At 39.4% G+C, this 18,509-nt stretch overlaps 1 protein-coding gene across 7 annotated transcripts in view; it reads left to right on the top strand.

Moving 5' to 3' along the window:
* TRPM3 (transient receptor potential cation channel subfamily M member 3) overlaps positions 1-18,509 on the top strand; it is a 495,179-nt gene that overhangs the window by 274,088 nt on the left and 202,582 nt on the right. For 3 of the 7 annotated variants that reach the window (XM_060610080.3, XM_060610079.3, XM_060610083.3), the window contains exon 7: positions 13,969-14,043. The exons of the other annotated variants lie outside the window; for them this stretch is intronic. In XM_060610080.3, the coding sequence (XP_060466063.1) occupies positions 13,969-14,043 (75 nt within the window). The remainder of the gene's footprint in view (positions 1-13,968; positions 14,044-18,509) is intronic. 7 annotated transcript variants of the gene reach the window in all.

The raw sequence follows: 18,509 nt of genomic DNA, 5'->3' as shown, positions 1-18,509 counted from the left end.
AGCGACTCATGAATCTTTTTCTCTCTTTACTGCATTTACACCACAAAGCACGGAAGGAGCAGAAAAGTGTTTAGAGCTTAAGGAGTGACCCATTGCTCCCTGAAGGAGAGAAGGAGCTTGAGGCCTTGATTCAGTTAGCAGCCAAGTGCCCCCTGAGAACACAGAAGCCTCCAGAACAGGACTAACAAGGGGGAAAGTTGACCAGGTTATAACAGGAAAGAGTGGAAGTAAGAATACAAAGCTTTATTGCAGTCCATGCCTGGTCAACACTTGAGAACAGCAACTCGACTTTCTAATGTGAACACTGTTTTTTTTTTCTTTATATGCTAATTAGCAGTAACGTAGTTCTTCCTATTAAAAATAAAACTTTGTGGCGCCTGGATGGCTCAGTCGGTTAAGCATCCGACTTCAGCTCAGGTTATGATCTCACAGTTCATAGGTTCAAGCCCCGCATAGAGCTCTGGTGGTAGCCTGGAGCCTACTTCAGATTCTGTCTCACTCTCTCTCTGCCCCACCCCCACTCATGCTCTGTCTCTGTCTCTCTCTCAGAAATAAAATAAACATTAAAAACATATTTTTAAATAAAACTTTGTAAGCTCATTTTAAAAACCTCATTTACTTTTTTATTTTCTTATTCAAAAGTTAAAGAAATCTAAAACACCATTTTGGGCCCTAGCTTGGTCTCATGAAAATTAGACCCCAGACCACAATAATACGGCTTGTCACCCATTATACCTCGGATGACACCAGGGATGTCTGAACGCACTCAGAGTTTTTCTTATCAAAATGCCATTCTTCCTCATCACTTAGGACTGACTGCAAACCACAACAGCCTTTCAGCAAGTCTGTTTCTTACTTAAAATGACATCATCTTCTGAAGGTATTTTTCTTAAATATTAAGTGAATCCTGCTCAGGAAACCTTTAAACCCTTTCTCAGCAAAATGCCAATTATTAATGATAGTGCATTACAAGCACCAGCATCTTAGATTTTTCTAAGCACTCTGGCACCTGTTACCTTGTCTCTCCCCTGCCCTCCCCTGCTGTGAGCTGTCCTTTCTGAAGTACTACTGCTCGTTACTGAAGGACTTTGTTTTTAGAAGAGAATCCTTTTGGACCTGAGCGGTTACCTGCTTCGGAACACTCTTCCATCTGCAGTTTCCTAAACTTCACATTTACCATGCAAAGCCTCCAAGCCTAACAAGCCTGACAATCCCAAGCCTGCCTTTTAGGATACAGGTATTTCTTGGACCCCTGTTATACACCCGTCCTGGCTAAGGTCGAGGAAAGCAGCTGTTGACAGTTCACTGAGCTTAAGTCAAGAGGGGCAAACAGAGTAATAAGTAAATGAGTAAACAAATAAATATATGATGTCTGGTAGTAAAAAGAACAATTAAAGAGAGAGCAGAGGAAGGTATAGGACTGTGGACCTTTAAGCACGTGTTTGCACACATGCACACGTGCGCATTGGGAGGATGATGGAGATTAGGTGGTCAGGAGGGGCCTCTATGAGGAGGTGACTTATAAGCAGAGACCTGAATGAAGTCAGGGTGCCCACTGTGGGGAGAACATTCTGGGGAGAGCTAAAGTAGGACAAATGCCCAGTGGTTTGAATGTGGTTTGAAATAGAATGGCAGCGACAGAAGTGGTACAAAGTGGTTGGATTCAAATATATGCATACATATTTTCTCAACTGATCTTTTTTTTAATGTGAAATATACATAATGTAAAACTTACCGTTTGGACCACTTTTAAGCATACAGTTCAATGGCATTAAGTGCATATACATTGGTGTGTAACCATCACCACTATCCATCCCCAGAACATTTTCATCCTTGCAAACTGAAATTCTATACCCATCAAACACTAACTCCCCTTTACCCACTCCCTCCAGCTCCTAGTCACTACTCTTCCACTTTATATCTTTATGAATTTACCTGTTTTAGGTGCCTCATATAAATCCTACAATATTAGTCCTAAGACATACTGTGAAGGCAGAATTCAAGAGGACTTGCTAATGAAATGAGCGTTCAGGGCAAGGACTAGACACATCAAGGAAACTGCATGGCCCTTCTTAGCAACTCTGGTGCATTCTTAAAACAAGGCAACTAGTAAGAGCCCCAAAGGAGTAAGCTTTTGCAGAAAAACAAGGGAGTTAAGGACCCATCTCTAGGGAATTGAGACAGAGTCTCTATGAGAGAAGGAGGCGATGAGATTCAATGCACAAATAAAGAGCTTGGCCTTAGGACAAGGACAGTTTCATCCATCCCTTCCAAGCAGGAGGGAAGGCAAAGTATTATGGACTCAGAGGTGGGTGGGACAGAACATTCTCTGCTGGGATGATCAGGTATTTTCTCTGCAGATAGTTGCTTTATAAAGAAAAGTATAGAGGAGATGATCACCAAGAGTGTGGAAGGGGAGGAGATGGAGGAGATTAAGGAGAGGAAAGAACTGTGTTAATGTAGAGACAGGGAGAGTGACTGGACCAGGGAAATGTGGCTTTACCCCACAGTACCATGGTCCCAGTCAGCATTTGTGGTGGTGAATTTCAAGAGGCATGAATCACCAGGGCTGTGTGTTTTCTTTGCAGCCATGTTCAGCTCAAGTAGTGGAACAGACATAAAATTGGGTTAGGCACCTGTTGGGATTTTGCCTGGCAAATAAGAGGAAGAGAGAGAGCAAGGGAGTGAGGCCATCTGTACTCTGTAATCCTGTATACCTGTATCCCAGAAGTGTTATCAGTGTCTGTGGATGAAAGCCACGCTGTGGCTGAGATCCACAAGAACATAAAATCATTCATCTAAAAGATTAGACTGAGGTTCAGGGAAGTGACTAAGAGAATTATCAAAGGTGACCCACCCCTTTGGTTAACATTTCCAAATACATATACTAAGTTTGAACTATTTAAATAAACAAAGGTACATAATCAACACTTACTCATATTTATTTTATTGCTGTCCACATAGTCACGTACATGGAGGCAACTTGGCACATTGCTGGGAACATAGTAGCTGTGCAGGAAATATGTATTAGCTAAAAGACAACCAAGGGCCTGCTCCAGAAAGTAGCATATAAGCAGCCTAATGGGACTTTACAGTCCTGAGCATATTTTTTGCACACATTTTTATTGTTACAAATATTCACATACAAAAAAAATGGAGAATATTATGATAACCTCCGTAACTATCACCTAGCCTCTACATTTATCAACCCTGGCCAATCTTAGAATCTCTCTCTATATACCCGCCTACATCCTTCTCTGGATAACTTTGGAGGAAGTCCAGACAGCATATCATGTCACCCATAAACGTTCAATATGAAAGCACTTCTCTTAGGCTTTGTTTCTCTGTGAACGAGTTAACATAGGAATCAACATATGAAAGGATTTGGGCATGTGGCAGTTCAGAAACACGGTTCCATTTTTACCTTGCTGGTGGTACAGCGGTCCCGCAGAGGGAAACCATGTCCCATGCTTAGAGAGCCTGGCTGTGATGGATTCCAACCTGAGACTAGATGCTCTCATTTGAAGCCTGTCAGAGTCAAGGGTATTGTTGATCACAATATTTTTACCACACATCAAACCTGACTCTGCTTGTTAAGAAGAAGCCATTGTATCTCTGTAGTTGCTGAAAAGATCCAGAAAGAAAATGAGGTTCCAGATTATGTTCTGGAATATATCATCAAGTCTGTATTCAACATTATTTGTTAAAGAGTAATTGATTTTAAAATCTTGACCATTGCAGCAATAACCAGAAAAATTTTTTTCTATATTGTTGAGAATATATTCTACACCCTACTTGTTCCTCCTGCCTGAATAAACAGAGCAGGATGGAGAAAATGTAATCTTTCTTTAGACATCGAGCTATTCCAGTGTCTTGGAACAATCATGGTGAATGTCAGTTAGGATTGTTGAATACTGTATTTGGTGGAGGTGTTAGAACTTGCGCTAAATGTGAATTGGCCCAGAATATATCTTACACTTTAAATTTTCTTCTTGTAAGTTACCATTTTATTCAAAAAGGGGATTGAAAGAAGAGGACAGAAATCTAGTTATCTTTGGGCTCTATTTGATGAAAATGCTATTCTTTTCCTGTTTGAATTTTATTTTAAGTTTGCCTAAATGCAAAGTTTTGTTCAGACTGCATATTTACTTACATTGTGAACATCAATTTAGGTTGTAGGAAATTTCATTATGAGGCTAGAAATTTCTGCCTTTCTCATCTCCATACTCTAAAGTCAAATCTATGTCAGACTAAATCCAGCCTGAGGGATTATGTCCCCATGGGAGTCATTATAGACACATTTATTTTTTGCGATACTAATTAATGGGAGTGTCTGGGTTGGTTTAGATTTCCATAACCAGTACTTTTGCTACTGTCAGGGTTTGCTTGAAAGAGAATTTGATTCTCCACATTTTCTTTGCCCCAGAGTAATGACTGACATTTGAGTGTAGCCTCATCTGATGAAGATACCAAGAGTGCTTCCTCTAAAGCAGCAGATTAAATTGGGCTTGGTATTTCTAAGTACACAAGTAGCACAAATGATTGCAGAATTCATAAAGCATAATCACATTTGGTATTTGAGGATATTGCTGTTTAGAATTCTCTAAGAAAGATGTATGTTTTATTATGCAGTCCCTAAGCCAACACACCTATCTATATACGATTGGAGGCTTACTCACCCAAACTAACAAAAACAATAATAATAGTGTCTCCCAATGGTACAAGGATGTCACCCCTAATAAATTATGCTTTATTGTGAAAGCAAATATATCCCCTTTCCACTGAGTTATACGATACATGAGCCACATAAACATACTAATGCACAGATTGAGTCAATACTGGTGAAGTCCGATTGGTTCCAAGAGATTTTATTTTAAATAGCTCATCTCCATGACATGACACACACTAATTTAAAGCATTTTGTTTCTGTGAAATTTCCATAATCAGAAAAAAGTACTCATGACTGCATCATTTATAGCCTACTTCCTTTACCACCATTTTTGGTGATAATTCTTAGACATGACTATAGCGGTTGACTACTAGGGTGACACTGGTCCCCTAGGAGTCATTTAAAAATATCAGGGGACTTTGGGGTTAGCAAAATTTCTGGCCCTCCTGAATGGCATGAGAAAGGAGGCAGGAAAGTTCATATTCTACCTTGTACAGAGCAGTTTCACATAAAGACCTGCCTGGCAGGTCTTCAATCACTTGACTTATGAAATGTCAATTTCATAATTGTCAATCACTTGACTTATGAAACACTAACCCAAATGTGTTTCCTTGAGTTTTCTTTTTTTAATTTTTTCCAATCTTTCCAATAGCCCACACCTGATTTGTCAAGGCCCCACCCTGCCCAGATACTCTGTTCTAGTCTAACGACTAGAGAAGAAGCCACAATAGTGAGACAGCAGTGAGATTTAAAATCTTGACAACCTGCGAAAACTTTGGTTTCCCAAAGCAACAGAATAGGCTGAATGTCAGCCCTAGCACACGCTTCACATCCTAACATCATGTGCCATTGGGAAGTTCTTCCTTATATCTGACTTCATTTGCTCTGAATTTGTTCTCTCCTGGGTGAGGACCAAACTCATTATCTAACTTTGAGCTCTCGGCATATTTGAAAATGGACTTGAGTTGACCTTTCTGCCACAATGGTTACAAGGAAGCTGTTTTTCATTTGAAGAGACATACCAACTTAACAGGCAGAACTGACTCTTGAAGTAAATCGGATCAGTATTTTTAATTCAGCAGCACCCGCTCTGAGCACCACTGCTTTATATGTTTCAGGCATGGTGACTCCAGAAACTTGCTTAATGCTGGGAGCTCTCCTGTCAGGGTCCCTGATACTCAGAGAAACCCTACAATCCACAGTTATTAGCTGATGTGGGGACAGAGGCAGAAATGTTGATTTACCCATAGGCCCCTGGAGAGCCTCCTCACCAGATGCATTACCCAGGGAATATTTTAATAAACCAAGGTGCTAGAAGAATAAAGAGTTTGAAATTGAATAAAAAGAGAAATCTCATTTTTAATTTATAAATTACTGCGAATTTGGGGGGAAGCAAGGGAGCGGGGCAGTAATATAAATCTTGAGTGAATGAATAGATTGGTCATATAGAATCCCATGAAGCAGAGCTTTTAAACAATTCGCCTTCCATTTCTAGTATTTATTTCCCATTCCCTGGACTGTAGTAGACCCCTTATATGTATTATTTTTCTATGTTAAATTATGAAGCCATCTTACCCTGGAAATTTAACATAGATTATCTAAAGAGTACCTTTGACATCCCTAAAATTGATTACCAGCCTCTCTGACACTCAAACTAACAATGTTATGCATAGTAAGTGCTCAGTGAAGACTTGCTGGTTTCACATGACAGATGTTTAAGTGATTTGATCCCATCCTATTATTATAAGAAATGTGTGAATTTACAGCTTCAAAAAAAAATCCAAAAATATTTTAGCAATGGCAATATGACTGAAATAAGCACATAGTATTTCAGGGGGTTGTATTAAAGGATTGAGGTCATTTATATATAAATAAATGGTATATCCTAAACACTACACATATTATTTTATTCTTATTATGATTAAGTCAGTCTCATTTCTTTGTATTTATGCCAAATAGAGAAAGACTAAGCCTGAAGTGGTCAACAATAGCACAGAGAGAAAGACAGGCGTATGGCCTATGAGTGACATGAGAAGGTTTTTTTGAGAGTTTTCTATTTTGGAGTAGGTTAGCTATGTACACAGTAAGAGGTTAGAGTTGGCAGGAGACCATTGGGTCCCTTGCTCATAGCTGGCATTGCAAACCTAGCATGACACTTTTCCTATTGAGTCTTGATTCAGCTCGGAACTATTTTGAATTCACTAGGGCACAGGTTCTGCTGCTGTAACAATGGCCCAAAACAATGGGTGCCTAAATGAGGCTGGAGTTTATTCCTTCTATATATGATATTCTGAGCAGGAGTCCAAAATTTATGTAGTGGCCTCACAGTGTTAAGGACTCAGATCCCTTCTTTCTTTTGCTCTTTCTATCCCTGTCTTCATGGCCCGTGGGAGTTTGCCATCACATCTACATTCTAGCCAGAAAAAAATCAGGAAAAAGGAGTAAGGGAAACTCATACCCTTTCCCTTTAAAGTCACATTGAGGAATTCATACACACCATCTTGGATTACATACCGTGCACCAATATTTGGTCACATGCTTACACCTAGTGAAAAGGGGATTTGAAAATATAGTCTTTATCTTGTACAATTACATAGCTAGCTCAAATCCCATCACTATGAGGGAAAGGAAGAATAGATATCAGGGTACAGATAACAGTTTTTGTCGTATCTTTTCAGCTTAGCATTCCAGATTGTTGTTAAGAAATGGCCAGAGCAGTCACATGAGATAGAACATATCTGCCATTCGTAAAAAAGATTGCCTATAGGTTCCAATATGTTCACTGGAGAGGCTTGTCCATAAATAGCTCCTGTAGCATATGCTTGGTACCATGTTCTTTCACTACCTGTGAGTTTTTTAGTGATAGGTGGTTGAAGGGTCTTGCACTGGCTCTGGAAATTATAATTTCCGCTTGAAATTGGTTTGAGATGAGATGTTTCAAATTATAGAGATTATTTTAGACCATTCTCATTTAGTTACCTTAAGTTAACTAACTCAAACAGATCCCCTAAGCCTCAAAGTAATTGCCTATGCTGTGCTATGCATATTGCATGTGTATGCCATAATGGATCCTTGATGGAGCCACATATTTTGTTGTACATCATTTGGTAACATTTTAAATCCCAAAATATTAAAAATAAATTAAAAAGATTCTGTGTTTCTATGACACTGCACTCTTGATATGAATGTTTCAAAGATAAACCCTGGAAAATAATTCTCATGTGACCTACACATGACTGTATTCTTGGTAATGAGCAGGAAGATGGGGATTGGGCAGCCTCTCAACTCCATACATTATAACAGGACTTCAGTCCTGTTGGGAGAAAAGGGCGAGGGAGCTAGCTGTCTTTGGGAATAAGAGCATCTCCTAACTCTGTTGAGGAAATATTTGAGGAGACCTGATGAGCAGATGAGTTTCTTATGGATTTAAAGCCCTCTTATGCCAATTATACAATATGACATTCCTACATTTTAATAACCCCTAAGTGACAACCAATAACTTGTCAAAACATAACTGAAGAGCTCTTAAAATGTTTTGAATGACAATAAATATAAAATTGAGAGTATTTGCTGACACTGACAGTTATAAAAAGATTAATTTATGGAGCTTCTCTTAATAAATGGTGAATTGGGTCCCTTTAGAGACTGGGATATATGTGTCCTTATTCATCTAACCCTAGTTGGTTTCTTTTTTCTTTTTTTTTTTTAGCTTGTGTTTTTCTATACATCTACCTTTGTAAAACCACAAAGGTAGATGTATAGACAGTTGGAATTTATCTTCTGTCTTGCTAAAGGAATAAAGCTAGGAAGATCTAATGCCTTACAAATTTAATGAAACCACAGGCAAGTGCTTTGAAAACAAACCTTACCTTTCCTCTCTGGATACTCCATATGTGGCACAGTTATTTTCCCCTGTTTCTGTCTTGCCTGGTATCTTTTTCCTTCTTCTTATAAACCAAACTCAGAGTTATTATGACTTTTCCATTCACATAAGCTATGTCACTGTAGAAAACAAATTCAATGTTTAGAAACCCTATTAGAAAATACTAGTTCAAAAAACAAATGGTAAAGCAAAGCCAATAGTTGTGACAATAACAAAGGGCTAATTTCTATAATAAGCAAAGGGCATCCACAAATCCAAAAAAAATTCTATAAGAAAAAGGGCAAAATATATGAACAAGAAGATCACATGAAGAAAGTACAAATATTCAGCCTCACTAGAAAGTAAAGAAATGAAAATGAAGACAATGAAATGTTTTTAACCTATCAGCAAAAAAAAAAAAAAAAAAGTTTGCCAATATCTACTGTCAGTAAGTGTATATAGAAATACTCACTAGTGTGTGTACAAATATGGGCAACCTTATTTGGAAGACAATTTGGCTGCCCCTATTAAATGTTGAATGTGCATACCCTTTGGCCATGTATTTTTACTTCTAAGATTTATTCTATTCGTATTTATTGCAGTATTGTTTACAGTAATAAAATGGAAATAACTCAAAGATTCAGGAATAATTGGCTAATTAAATTATGTTGTAAACATATAGTGAAATACTCTGAAGTTACTATGAATAATGGTCTAGCTCTGTTTGGGCTCATATGCAAAGATATCCAAAGGTATATTTTTTTCTTAAGTTAAAAAGCCCATTGTAAAACAGTACAAGTGTGTGGTTTTGATTACATTTATGTTTATAAAAATTTGAAAGAATATATGTATATGCTTATAAAATACTTGAAAGGACACAGGTGAATAAGTATTAGTTGTAACTTCTAGGCAGTGAAACCTGAGGTGAGGGAGGTAGGATAAGAACTGATATGTTCCACTTATACCTTTGAACACTTGTCAATGTTGTTTTTTTACAATGAGCAAATATAGCTTTTGTAGTGGAAGGGAGTGAGGAAAGGAAGAAAGAGGGAAAGGAAGGGGAGGGGAGGGGAAGAAAGGAAATGAAAGAAAGGAAAGGGCCAGGCACAGGCACAGGGGAAGGGAAGGGAAGAAGGAAAGGGAAAGGAAGAAAGCAGAGAGAGTGAGAGAGGGAAGGAGGGAGGGAAAGAGGGAGAGAAGGAGAGAAGGAGGGAGAGAAGGAGGGGCTGAGGGAAGGATGGGGGAGAGAAGGAGGGAGGAAGAAAACATTTGTCAGTAGTCAGCCTATCCATGTAATGTACGAGTTCAGAACCCTCCTCCCTCAAGTATATATATATCATTCCTGACCTCTGGGTAAGGAGCCAGCATAGCCGCGTTTTCTCTTGCCCACTCAATCTGTTGGCTATCCTTGGCTTCATCTAAGACAAGAGGAAAGAGTCAAGTCAGGAAACCTAAGGGAAGAGGCTGGTTAAGAACATGTTATGGAGAATCATACTGTCCAATCATACATAAGGGATGTGTATAATAATTATGAGACCAATGTAGCAGATTTGATGCTTACATTTGATAGTAGCTGAAATCATAAACAAAATTATCTTCCCTACTTGGAGTTAGTGAATGACAAAAGAGCCGAAATTTATCCCCAATTCTTAGCCATAACCAGACACCCTAGTATAATGGGACTCTCGAAAATGTCATACTTTTATATTTCTACCGTATGTACAATTCAGTAGAGCTGGAATAATTCATTTTCCCTTCCTTATGGTCCTGGCCACCTGCAAAATCCAGCTCCGCTCTCCTGGGGTCCTTGGGAGCTGGAAGGTGGATGGAGCTGGGTCACACAATAGCTCATTCAGCTGTTTCATGTTGGATGTTGTCTGTCATGCTCACTGTGGAAAAGTGGCTCCCTCTATATTCTTTGTTCCACTATACCTTTAAGATGCTTCATAGGGAGCCAAAACACAGGCTTAAAGCTCTTCAGCTTTTCAAAATGTAGCAAAATGAGAACTCAAAATATCTGTCATTTAAAATAAGTAGTGATTGTTCTGCTCTATATTTCCCCTTGACAGTATTTCTATGGCTCTACCAGTATTGGCTTGTGCACCTACAACATACCAAGCACTGTAGGGGTTGCAAGATAAATAAGGCATAGTTGTACACTTGAAGAACTTAGAGTTTGACAAATAAGTTAACAATAACTAGTGTGTAATTGAGTGCTAAACACTTTACAAGAAATCATGATTTACTCCTTACGACAACCCTGTGAAGTGAGTACCATTTATTATTCCCAGTGACCAAACAAAACAAAACAAAACAAAACAAAACAAAGAAACCTGAAGTAGGAAGAGGTCAACAATAGCCCCAACGTCTGGCTGGTAATAAGAGGCAAACCCAAGAAGTCAGCCTGTGTCAGCCCCCACCACTGTGCTCTTCCTGCTCGGGATACAAAGAGCTGCATTATCATAAGCAGCAAGTGTTAAGTGCCCTTTAAAGACATAAAATACAACAGGAATTCAGATGAAGAGTATTTCTAGGTAGAACATTCAAGGGGGGGTATGTGACAGAGATATTTTAAGTAAGATTTTGATGGGTGGAATGTGGGCAATGGATTATAAGTCATGTAGGTGAAAGCTTTCAACCTCCAGAAACTTAGTGCACAGCGTGTGGTCTAATTGAATTTGTTTTACTTTCATTAAATTGTTTATCCTCTCTCTACATTGCATTATTTCAGCTGCAAACATAAACAAGATCTACATGTGAACTGGGGTTAGATTTTTAGGAAATACAGACATCAAAATCATGAGGAAAAGATATATATATTTCATTGTTTCCTTTTTCTAGACATTCCTTGACAGGGGGGAAGTAAAGGTACACTATAGAATAATATATGATAACTGAGACATTATTACATATAGAGAGATATACAGATGGGGCAGGTGTACAGCTACACATGCTCATGAGATTTTGTATAACCATATATATATATATATATACACACACACACATTATTATAAATATATATGTATTTATATATATAACATATAAGATATAACATATATAATATATAATATACAATATATAATATACAATATATAATATATATAACATATAATGTATAATATATAATATATAATATATATAATATAATATATATATACTTTACAAGAAATCGTGTATCTGTGTGTCTGTGTGTGTGTGTGTGTGTGTGTGTGTGTATGTGTGTATCTCACCAGGTTCACTGCCTTCATTTTCCAGATGGGAAAGCCCACTTAGAAAAGGTCAGGTGTCCTACCTGTTTTCATACCGTGCATCTGCTGGCACAGATCTTAGCTGAGCTGAGAATGCCACATGCTTAGTCTGCTGCTCAGCATAGTCACTGAGTTAGTTTGGGAAGTACTTTTCATGTATTTAACATAACGTCAGGGGAACTCAAATAAGGCAAAGTTCTCCATGCACCTCAGCCAGGAATGAAAGCAGGTTTCTTGGGGTATCAACCTCATTTGATGCAAAATCCGTGGCCTTTTATTTCCCCATTTCCCCCCTTGAGACCACTTTTTACACCATGCCCGATAGGGTGATCAAGGAAATAATGAGACAATTGGGGTCACCGTCACCAAACGCCACATGTTTAGACATTTCCATTTCCAGCCATGCAACAAATCTTCAACAAATCTGGTTAATCTTCACTAAAATGTTGTTTTAACTTTTGTTCGTTAGGGTTTGGTAACTGGAAGCAAAAAAGAACTACACTGAAAATACCAGCGTGCTCTTCACTCTGCAGGAAACACATAGCCTGGCCAGTTTTGTAGCTGGTCCCATAAACAAACGCTTGTGCTAAATTTGCCAGGAGGTCTTGTGTTTTTCTCTATCTGGGGCTTTGCTCATAGTATTTAGCAAGCAGTCTAATTGTCATACATAGCAGCAGAGCGGCCTGGGGAGGCATGTGCTCCCCAGCTGAATTTATTTCTCAGGAACATGCTAACTGGTAAGTTTCTGGGAAATACACAGTAGTTACTCTTGGCTTGTTATTTTACAAATTTTTAAGAATCCAGAGGAATCCAGAAACCAACTCTTACATTTTGTGTTTCAAGGGATATTTCTTTGTCTTACCCCCAGTGAGTACGTTCTTATGACAAGGCACCTCTGCCAGGTTGTGGGCACTGAGGAATCACCAAGCAATGTTCTGTAAAAGTGGATTAAGACCTTACTGTGTCTCTCACACATTGGCTACCCTCTGCCCAACGACTGCCCCCGGTTGAAGCTCCTCTAGGAGTCTGGCTTGATCTTAGGAAGCTGGGGCCTCCATAAATGTTTCCAGGGAAGGAAAAAAGGAGCAGAAACAGAACTGTTGGTGGGATTCTCCTCCGAGGCCTAGATTTGAAATGAGGTACTGGATCATCTCACCCCAGCCTAGCTTGTTTAGTAAATTAACAACTCCAGAGTCTTGATATTACAATTAAATTCACCTCCCAGTTTGGGATAGTATAGACAAATTGGTAAGGAAACCTATTATAATGAAGTGGCTTTGATGACTTTTTCTTTGGATAAATAGGTAGGTAGATATATACATGTATGCACACATGGAAGGAAGGAAGGAAGGAAGAAAGGAAAGGAAGGAAGGAGGGAGGGAGGGAAGGAAAGGAAAGGAAAGAAGGAAGGAAGGAAGGAAGGAAGGAAGGAAGGAAGGAAGGAAGGAAGAAAAAAGGGATATATATGTTATATATATTATATATATACCTATATATACATATGGTTATGTCTGTGTATCTAATTAGTCATTTTCTTGGCAATGAGAGAAAGAAGAAGGAAATGTGGGGATCTTTTCAGTAAATAATATTGTGCATATTGAATGATATGTTGTCATTGGTTTCAATTCTTTAAAAAGAAAAGAAATTAAGTACATTAGCCAGTGGAGGGGAAAAAATACTCCTTGTCAAAAGTAGCTAATCACCTGAGAAGAGGACACATATCTCCAAAAACAAGAAAAATTAATGTTTTTAAAAGGAGAGAGGGGGCAATCCAGGTCTTGTGCAGTCTTGGAAAACAGCATCGAAAGATTCATAATTATTATTATCATCATGGTACCAACAGCTAACATTCCTAGAGGATTTACAAGGGCTAAGCACTCAACACGGATTGCCTCACTTAACCCTTTGAGCCCCACAACATTCACCTAGGCTGACACAGAATAATGAGGGATGCTTGCTCCATCCAGCAAAGGGGATGGCTGATTTTAAGAACCCAAACAAGTAGAAGAATGAGAAAATCAGGTATAGGTGCTACAGAGGGCTGTTTGACGCTTTGCAAAAGTCTCAGTGTGCAACTTGGATTGCCATCACATGTATACATTTATAAAGTGGGTGAGTCTGTCTGCTTTAATAAAATGTATATTCAACCATTGGGTTGTAGAAATTTCAAAGATTTTATTTTTTGACAGGATGCCTGCCGTTTTTCTCTCTTGACTCCCGCTTGTTTTATTCATTTTGGGGTAGTTGCCAATTAGACCCAATTGGTAAGTATAATTAATGGACAACATGAATCTCCTCTTAAACCCCAACCAAGAAAATTAACCATAAAACCATTCATTTCCTTTCAAAATTCCTAACGCTCTCTCTCCCTATGACTGCTGTTTATCTCTTTCTAAGACTTCCAACTGCATCCGAGATGATGATGATGATTATTCCCTATTATTTATCATCTTAAAATCCCCCATAAAACAGAGGATAAAGATGAGCGTTTCTGGAGGCGCTGGTGTGTTCCAGGCGCTAGGCTAGGCGTTTTCATATATACTGCTCTTAATATATGAGCAGAGATCCTTCAATGCAGAGATCCTTCAAGGTAGGGATTATTATCTTCCTTTTTTACAGTTGATGAAACCGCATTTCAGAGTTACTAAGCCCTTGTTCTAAATCCAGTTAGTGGCACAGCATAGCACAAACCAGGCTGATGTGATTCCCAAATCCTTGCTCTTTTCACCCCACAGAAGGAAGCATTATTTCACTCAAAAAGGCACTCCCCTAACATCTTGTTACCTTGGAGGGTTTAGGGGTCTTTATTTCATTCAACAACTGTTTGAACACAAGTTCCACATCATACACGGGTTGAACATCAGTTCAGCTGGAATTCTTCAACAGGAGAACTTTGGGCAGAGGACGGTGGTTAGTGGCAAGATGGTGGAGGAATTCACAGGAGCAACGTGAGGAGGAAGTAGGGCAGGGTGATGGCAGGGTGGGGGTGAAGATAAGCAGAGGAGATCCTGATCGTGTACCCATGGCTACAGTCTTTCTTCATGTGACTCGTGGACTTCCCTTTGTCATCCTATGCCTGAGAATATATGAAGGAGGCTGGGAAGGCAAAGGGACGTTCAATTGTCATCACTGGCATCTTTTTTGATCATTGCACCATGTTCAAATGCATTGGGGTAACCATGACATGAAAATTTCCATCACTGAGCCCATAACTGTTCCATGAGACCAATAGCAGTCAATAAGTTAAGGGTCATAGCAGAACTTCATCCAGGGAGACCTGGAAGTAAGAAATAATGAATTTATATTCTCATAGAATGAAAGCCCTGAGTTCAAACCACATGACCTGAAAAGGATGTTAAACTTCCCCTAGGTGGGTTACATGTATATCAGGGACATTTCATTGCCTTCTGTGGATGCTCTAACCTGTTCAGCCCAATCGTTTGGACTTTCTACTACCTGTAGACTCAACAGATCAAGTAAAAGACCATCCAAAATATGTATATCAAATTCATGATTAGTTAACTTTGGACTCTGATGACCTGCCATTTTTCAGACGCCCTCAACTGAACGTGTTGTTCGAACTTTTCTCTACTTTTTAAAGAATTTTCCCTCTATAAATCTATAAAAGAATAGATTGTGTGAAAAAGATAATACGGTCTAAACATCTGCCCTCTCTTATCTTTTGCAATGGCCTGATACAAGTTGGCTGTCCCTGAAATGTTTGTCATGCTTGGTACTAAAATGTCACTTTGTCCATCAAGTCAATAATGGACTCAAAGGAATAATGTTGGGGGAGTAGATCTCATGTTAGTGAAACCTGTGTCTTCGCAGTCTGCCTAGCTTGTTTATCTGACTCATTTTCCAATCCAGGCTAAGCAAAAAGCTTTCTCTTTTAGCAAAGAGCTCCTTTCTGCATTAGAATGACTTTGTTCAGGGACTGGGGCAGTTCCTGAATGAGTCCAACAGGGGAGCTACCCACCATTCCGATAAGATCTCTTAGGTTCTTTTACATGCAGGAAAGAATGCTGAGATCTCTTTTCAGATTAGAAAGATGTGGATAGCAAATATTTGGCATTTGGGTCTCAATAGTCAGCAAAATCTGCTGTTATTGGTCAGCCCCATAATAGGTTCCTCTCATGATAGCATAGACCCTCTTGATGTGACCCAACCTCTTCCTTATTCCACTGCTAACCAAAAGTCTTTCTATATGTTTTCATCTGTTGTTTCTCTGGTTTCCCCTTCTTTCATAATTCATGGAGACCTTATGTTCCACCCCTTTTAAGCTACTTGCAATTTCCCCGTAAACGACATGATGACATTCCTCATTGGAGGTGTTTTTCTCCTGTATTGACATTTGCTGAAATTCCAACCTCTTCCAATTCTACTTAAGGACAAAAACCTACACTCCAAGCCTCAGCTTGAAAATCTTCTCTTCTATGAAATCTTATAACACACACACACACATGAACGCACGCACACACACACACACACACACACACACATATTCTTGTAGGCTCAATTATTTGCCGTATAATCCATGTTCCCACAGCACTCTGTGTAAGCGTCTGTCACAGAACTGCCTCTTTTGGTAAAGCGGTGATCTCTATCTGCCTGCACCGTGCTCCGTCTCCTGTAGATTGTGAGCTCCTTGTGAGCAGAGTCTGAGTCTTAGTCATTTTTGTCATCCGGCAAACCTAGCACAGAGCCTGGTATATGCAGGTAGGGGCTCAATAAATTTTTATTGTAAACATCAATAAATGTTTTTCTGGCCTTATTTTTAGCTCTGGTTTCCAGCCCGACATAAAAATGTAATAGACGAGCTTAGATGTTAAAATCTTCAAGGGAAAGACACGTAGTAAAACAGTAACACATAGACAGACTCTGGGCAGATAAATGCATAGGAACATGTACTGGCAAAGACCATCATGAATACTTCTGTCATGGGCATGAAAGTATTTATTCTGGAAATTTGAATCATGATTCTTGTTGAATCATGATTCTTATTAAATCGTTTCCATCTTAGGAACTTAGAGAGTCGAAGGATGTGTATTTTTTGGAGCAGCCAAAGCCATCATGGCTCCATTATTTCCATATACACAGAAAAAGAAGTAAGTATTGATCTTCCCCCACTTATTTAAAGTGATAATTGCCTATGGCTGCTTTTCAGTCTAGATTAGGATCAACCATTCAGTAAAAATGCATAGCTACCTTTAGGAAGTTAGGCTAACATAAAATAAATGGCAGAACTTGTGCTGACTGGCTGACTGAGTACTTTTCTGCCATAATCAACAATTTTACTGTGGGATATATTTAGAGAGGATAAGGTATCTCACTCTTTAGGGTTCTAAAAGAAAGTGGGCTGAGATTTTAATTTGCTTGAGGTGATTAAGGCCAGGGAATTTGTCACGGGACCCTTCAAAGCCCCTTTCCCAGAATTTAAAATAATTTGCCTATCCCTTCAATAAGTGTTTGAATCATTTCACACCATTGACACTGATGGCTGTAAAAGTGAAATGTATTTCATATAGGCTTGAAGAGTGACCAGAAATAGTGCTCCCAAGATGTCAGCAATAACATTGTCATAGATTCTAACAGAATAAAAATCTTTTAACCTTGAACCCTTGGCTCAAGATATTAACCTCTGAGGAAAAAAAAAAACAAAAACAGGAGACTAGAGACGTTATTCCGTAATACCGGCCAAATAGGCGAAATTTTTTTTTTCTTTTTTGGCATCCAGAGCTGAAACAAGCAAGCAGCTCTTCCCCTTACTGAACAGGCTGTTCCTGTTCTTTGAGCAGGGTCAGATTTCAAAAGCTGCCTTGAGTTCCACAGGCTGCAGCCCTGTAGGCAAATGCTGAAGTCCTAGATCTCAGGCAGAGGAATCAACAGTTCTTGCTGGCTAATGAGCCTGGGCGTCTTCGTGACCACACGGGGTTCTGTGGGCAATTCCTGCTGGAATGAGGGAGGATGAAAAAACAGGTGTGCCTTTGCTAACACGGGGGACTGAGGATTGAAGAGTCAGCTCTTCTGGTCATCAAACAAATCTGAGCTGAACCTTTCCTCATTAGCCACATTTCTTCCACCCAGAGGGAGAACACAGGAAGTGAGTTCTGACTCGGGTGCACATCAGAATTTATTAGGAAATCGTGGCAGCGGGGAGGGGGGATTCTGAAAGAAGTAACAACTAACGTGGCCAGCCTGCACCATCAGGAGATTGGGGACAAGTAGAAAGTTCTCTTCTCCCTTGTATTTCCGTTCTTAGATTCTGTTTGCAGGTCGTGCATGGAGCAGGATTTGTTTGGTCCTGTCAACTTACTTGTTCCCATTATTCAGGTAATAAGAACCGTTACAGTGAGTATGAATTATGGTTCATAAACTTAGGTAGGTAGGAAATGTTGCATAATAAAAATTTTCCTTAAATCAAATAAATCCAATTCTAAGCTCCCTTTCCATGTAGTTTTGGTGAATTCAATCTCAGTTTTTATTATGTCTCTCTTTCCCTCCCACTCCTCCTGATGTCCTCCCTCTGACCCCTCCCCTTCTCCCCTTCCTTTCCCATCTTCTCCCCCTCTCAGCTGCTCTCTCTCTCTCTCTCTCTCAGGTATAGTGTACCTGGGAAATTGGGAAGAGGCCTCTTATTTTCCCTCAGCCAAGGTAACCATTGGTACTGGAACTGCCCAAGTCTGCATGGTCCCCCACCCCACCGCCCCCACCCCCAGGCCAGGCAGAA

This window comes from Panthera onca, chromosome D4, assembly GCF_046562875.1.
Source record: "Panthera onca isolate mPanOnc1 chromosome D4, mPanOnc1 haplotype 2, whole genome shotgun sequence".
Lineage (NCBI taxonomy): Eukaryota > Metazoa > Chordata > Mammalia > Carnivora > Felidae > Panthera > Panthera onca.
Note: the sequence above shows the minus strand (reverse complement) of the source record. Positions and strands in the feature narration are given on the sequence as shown.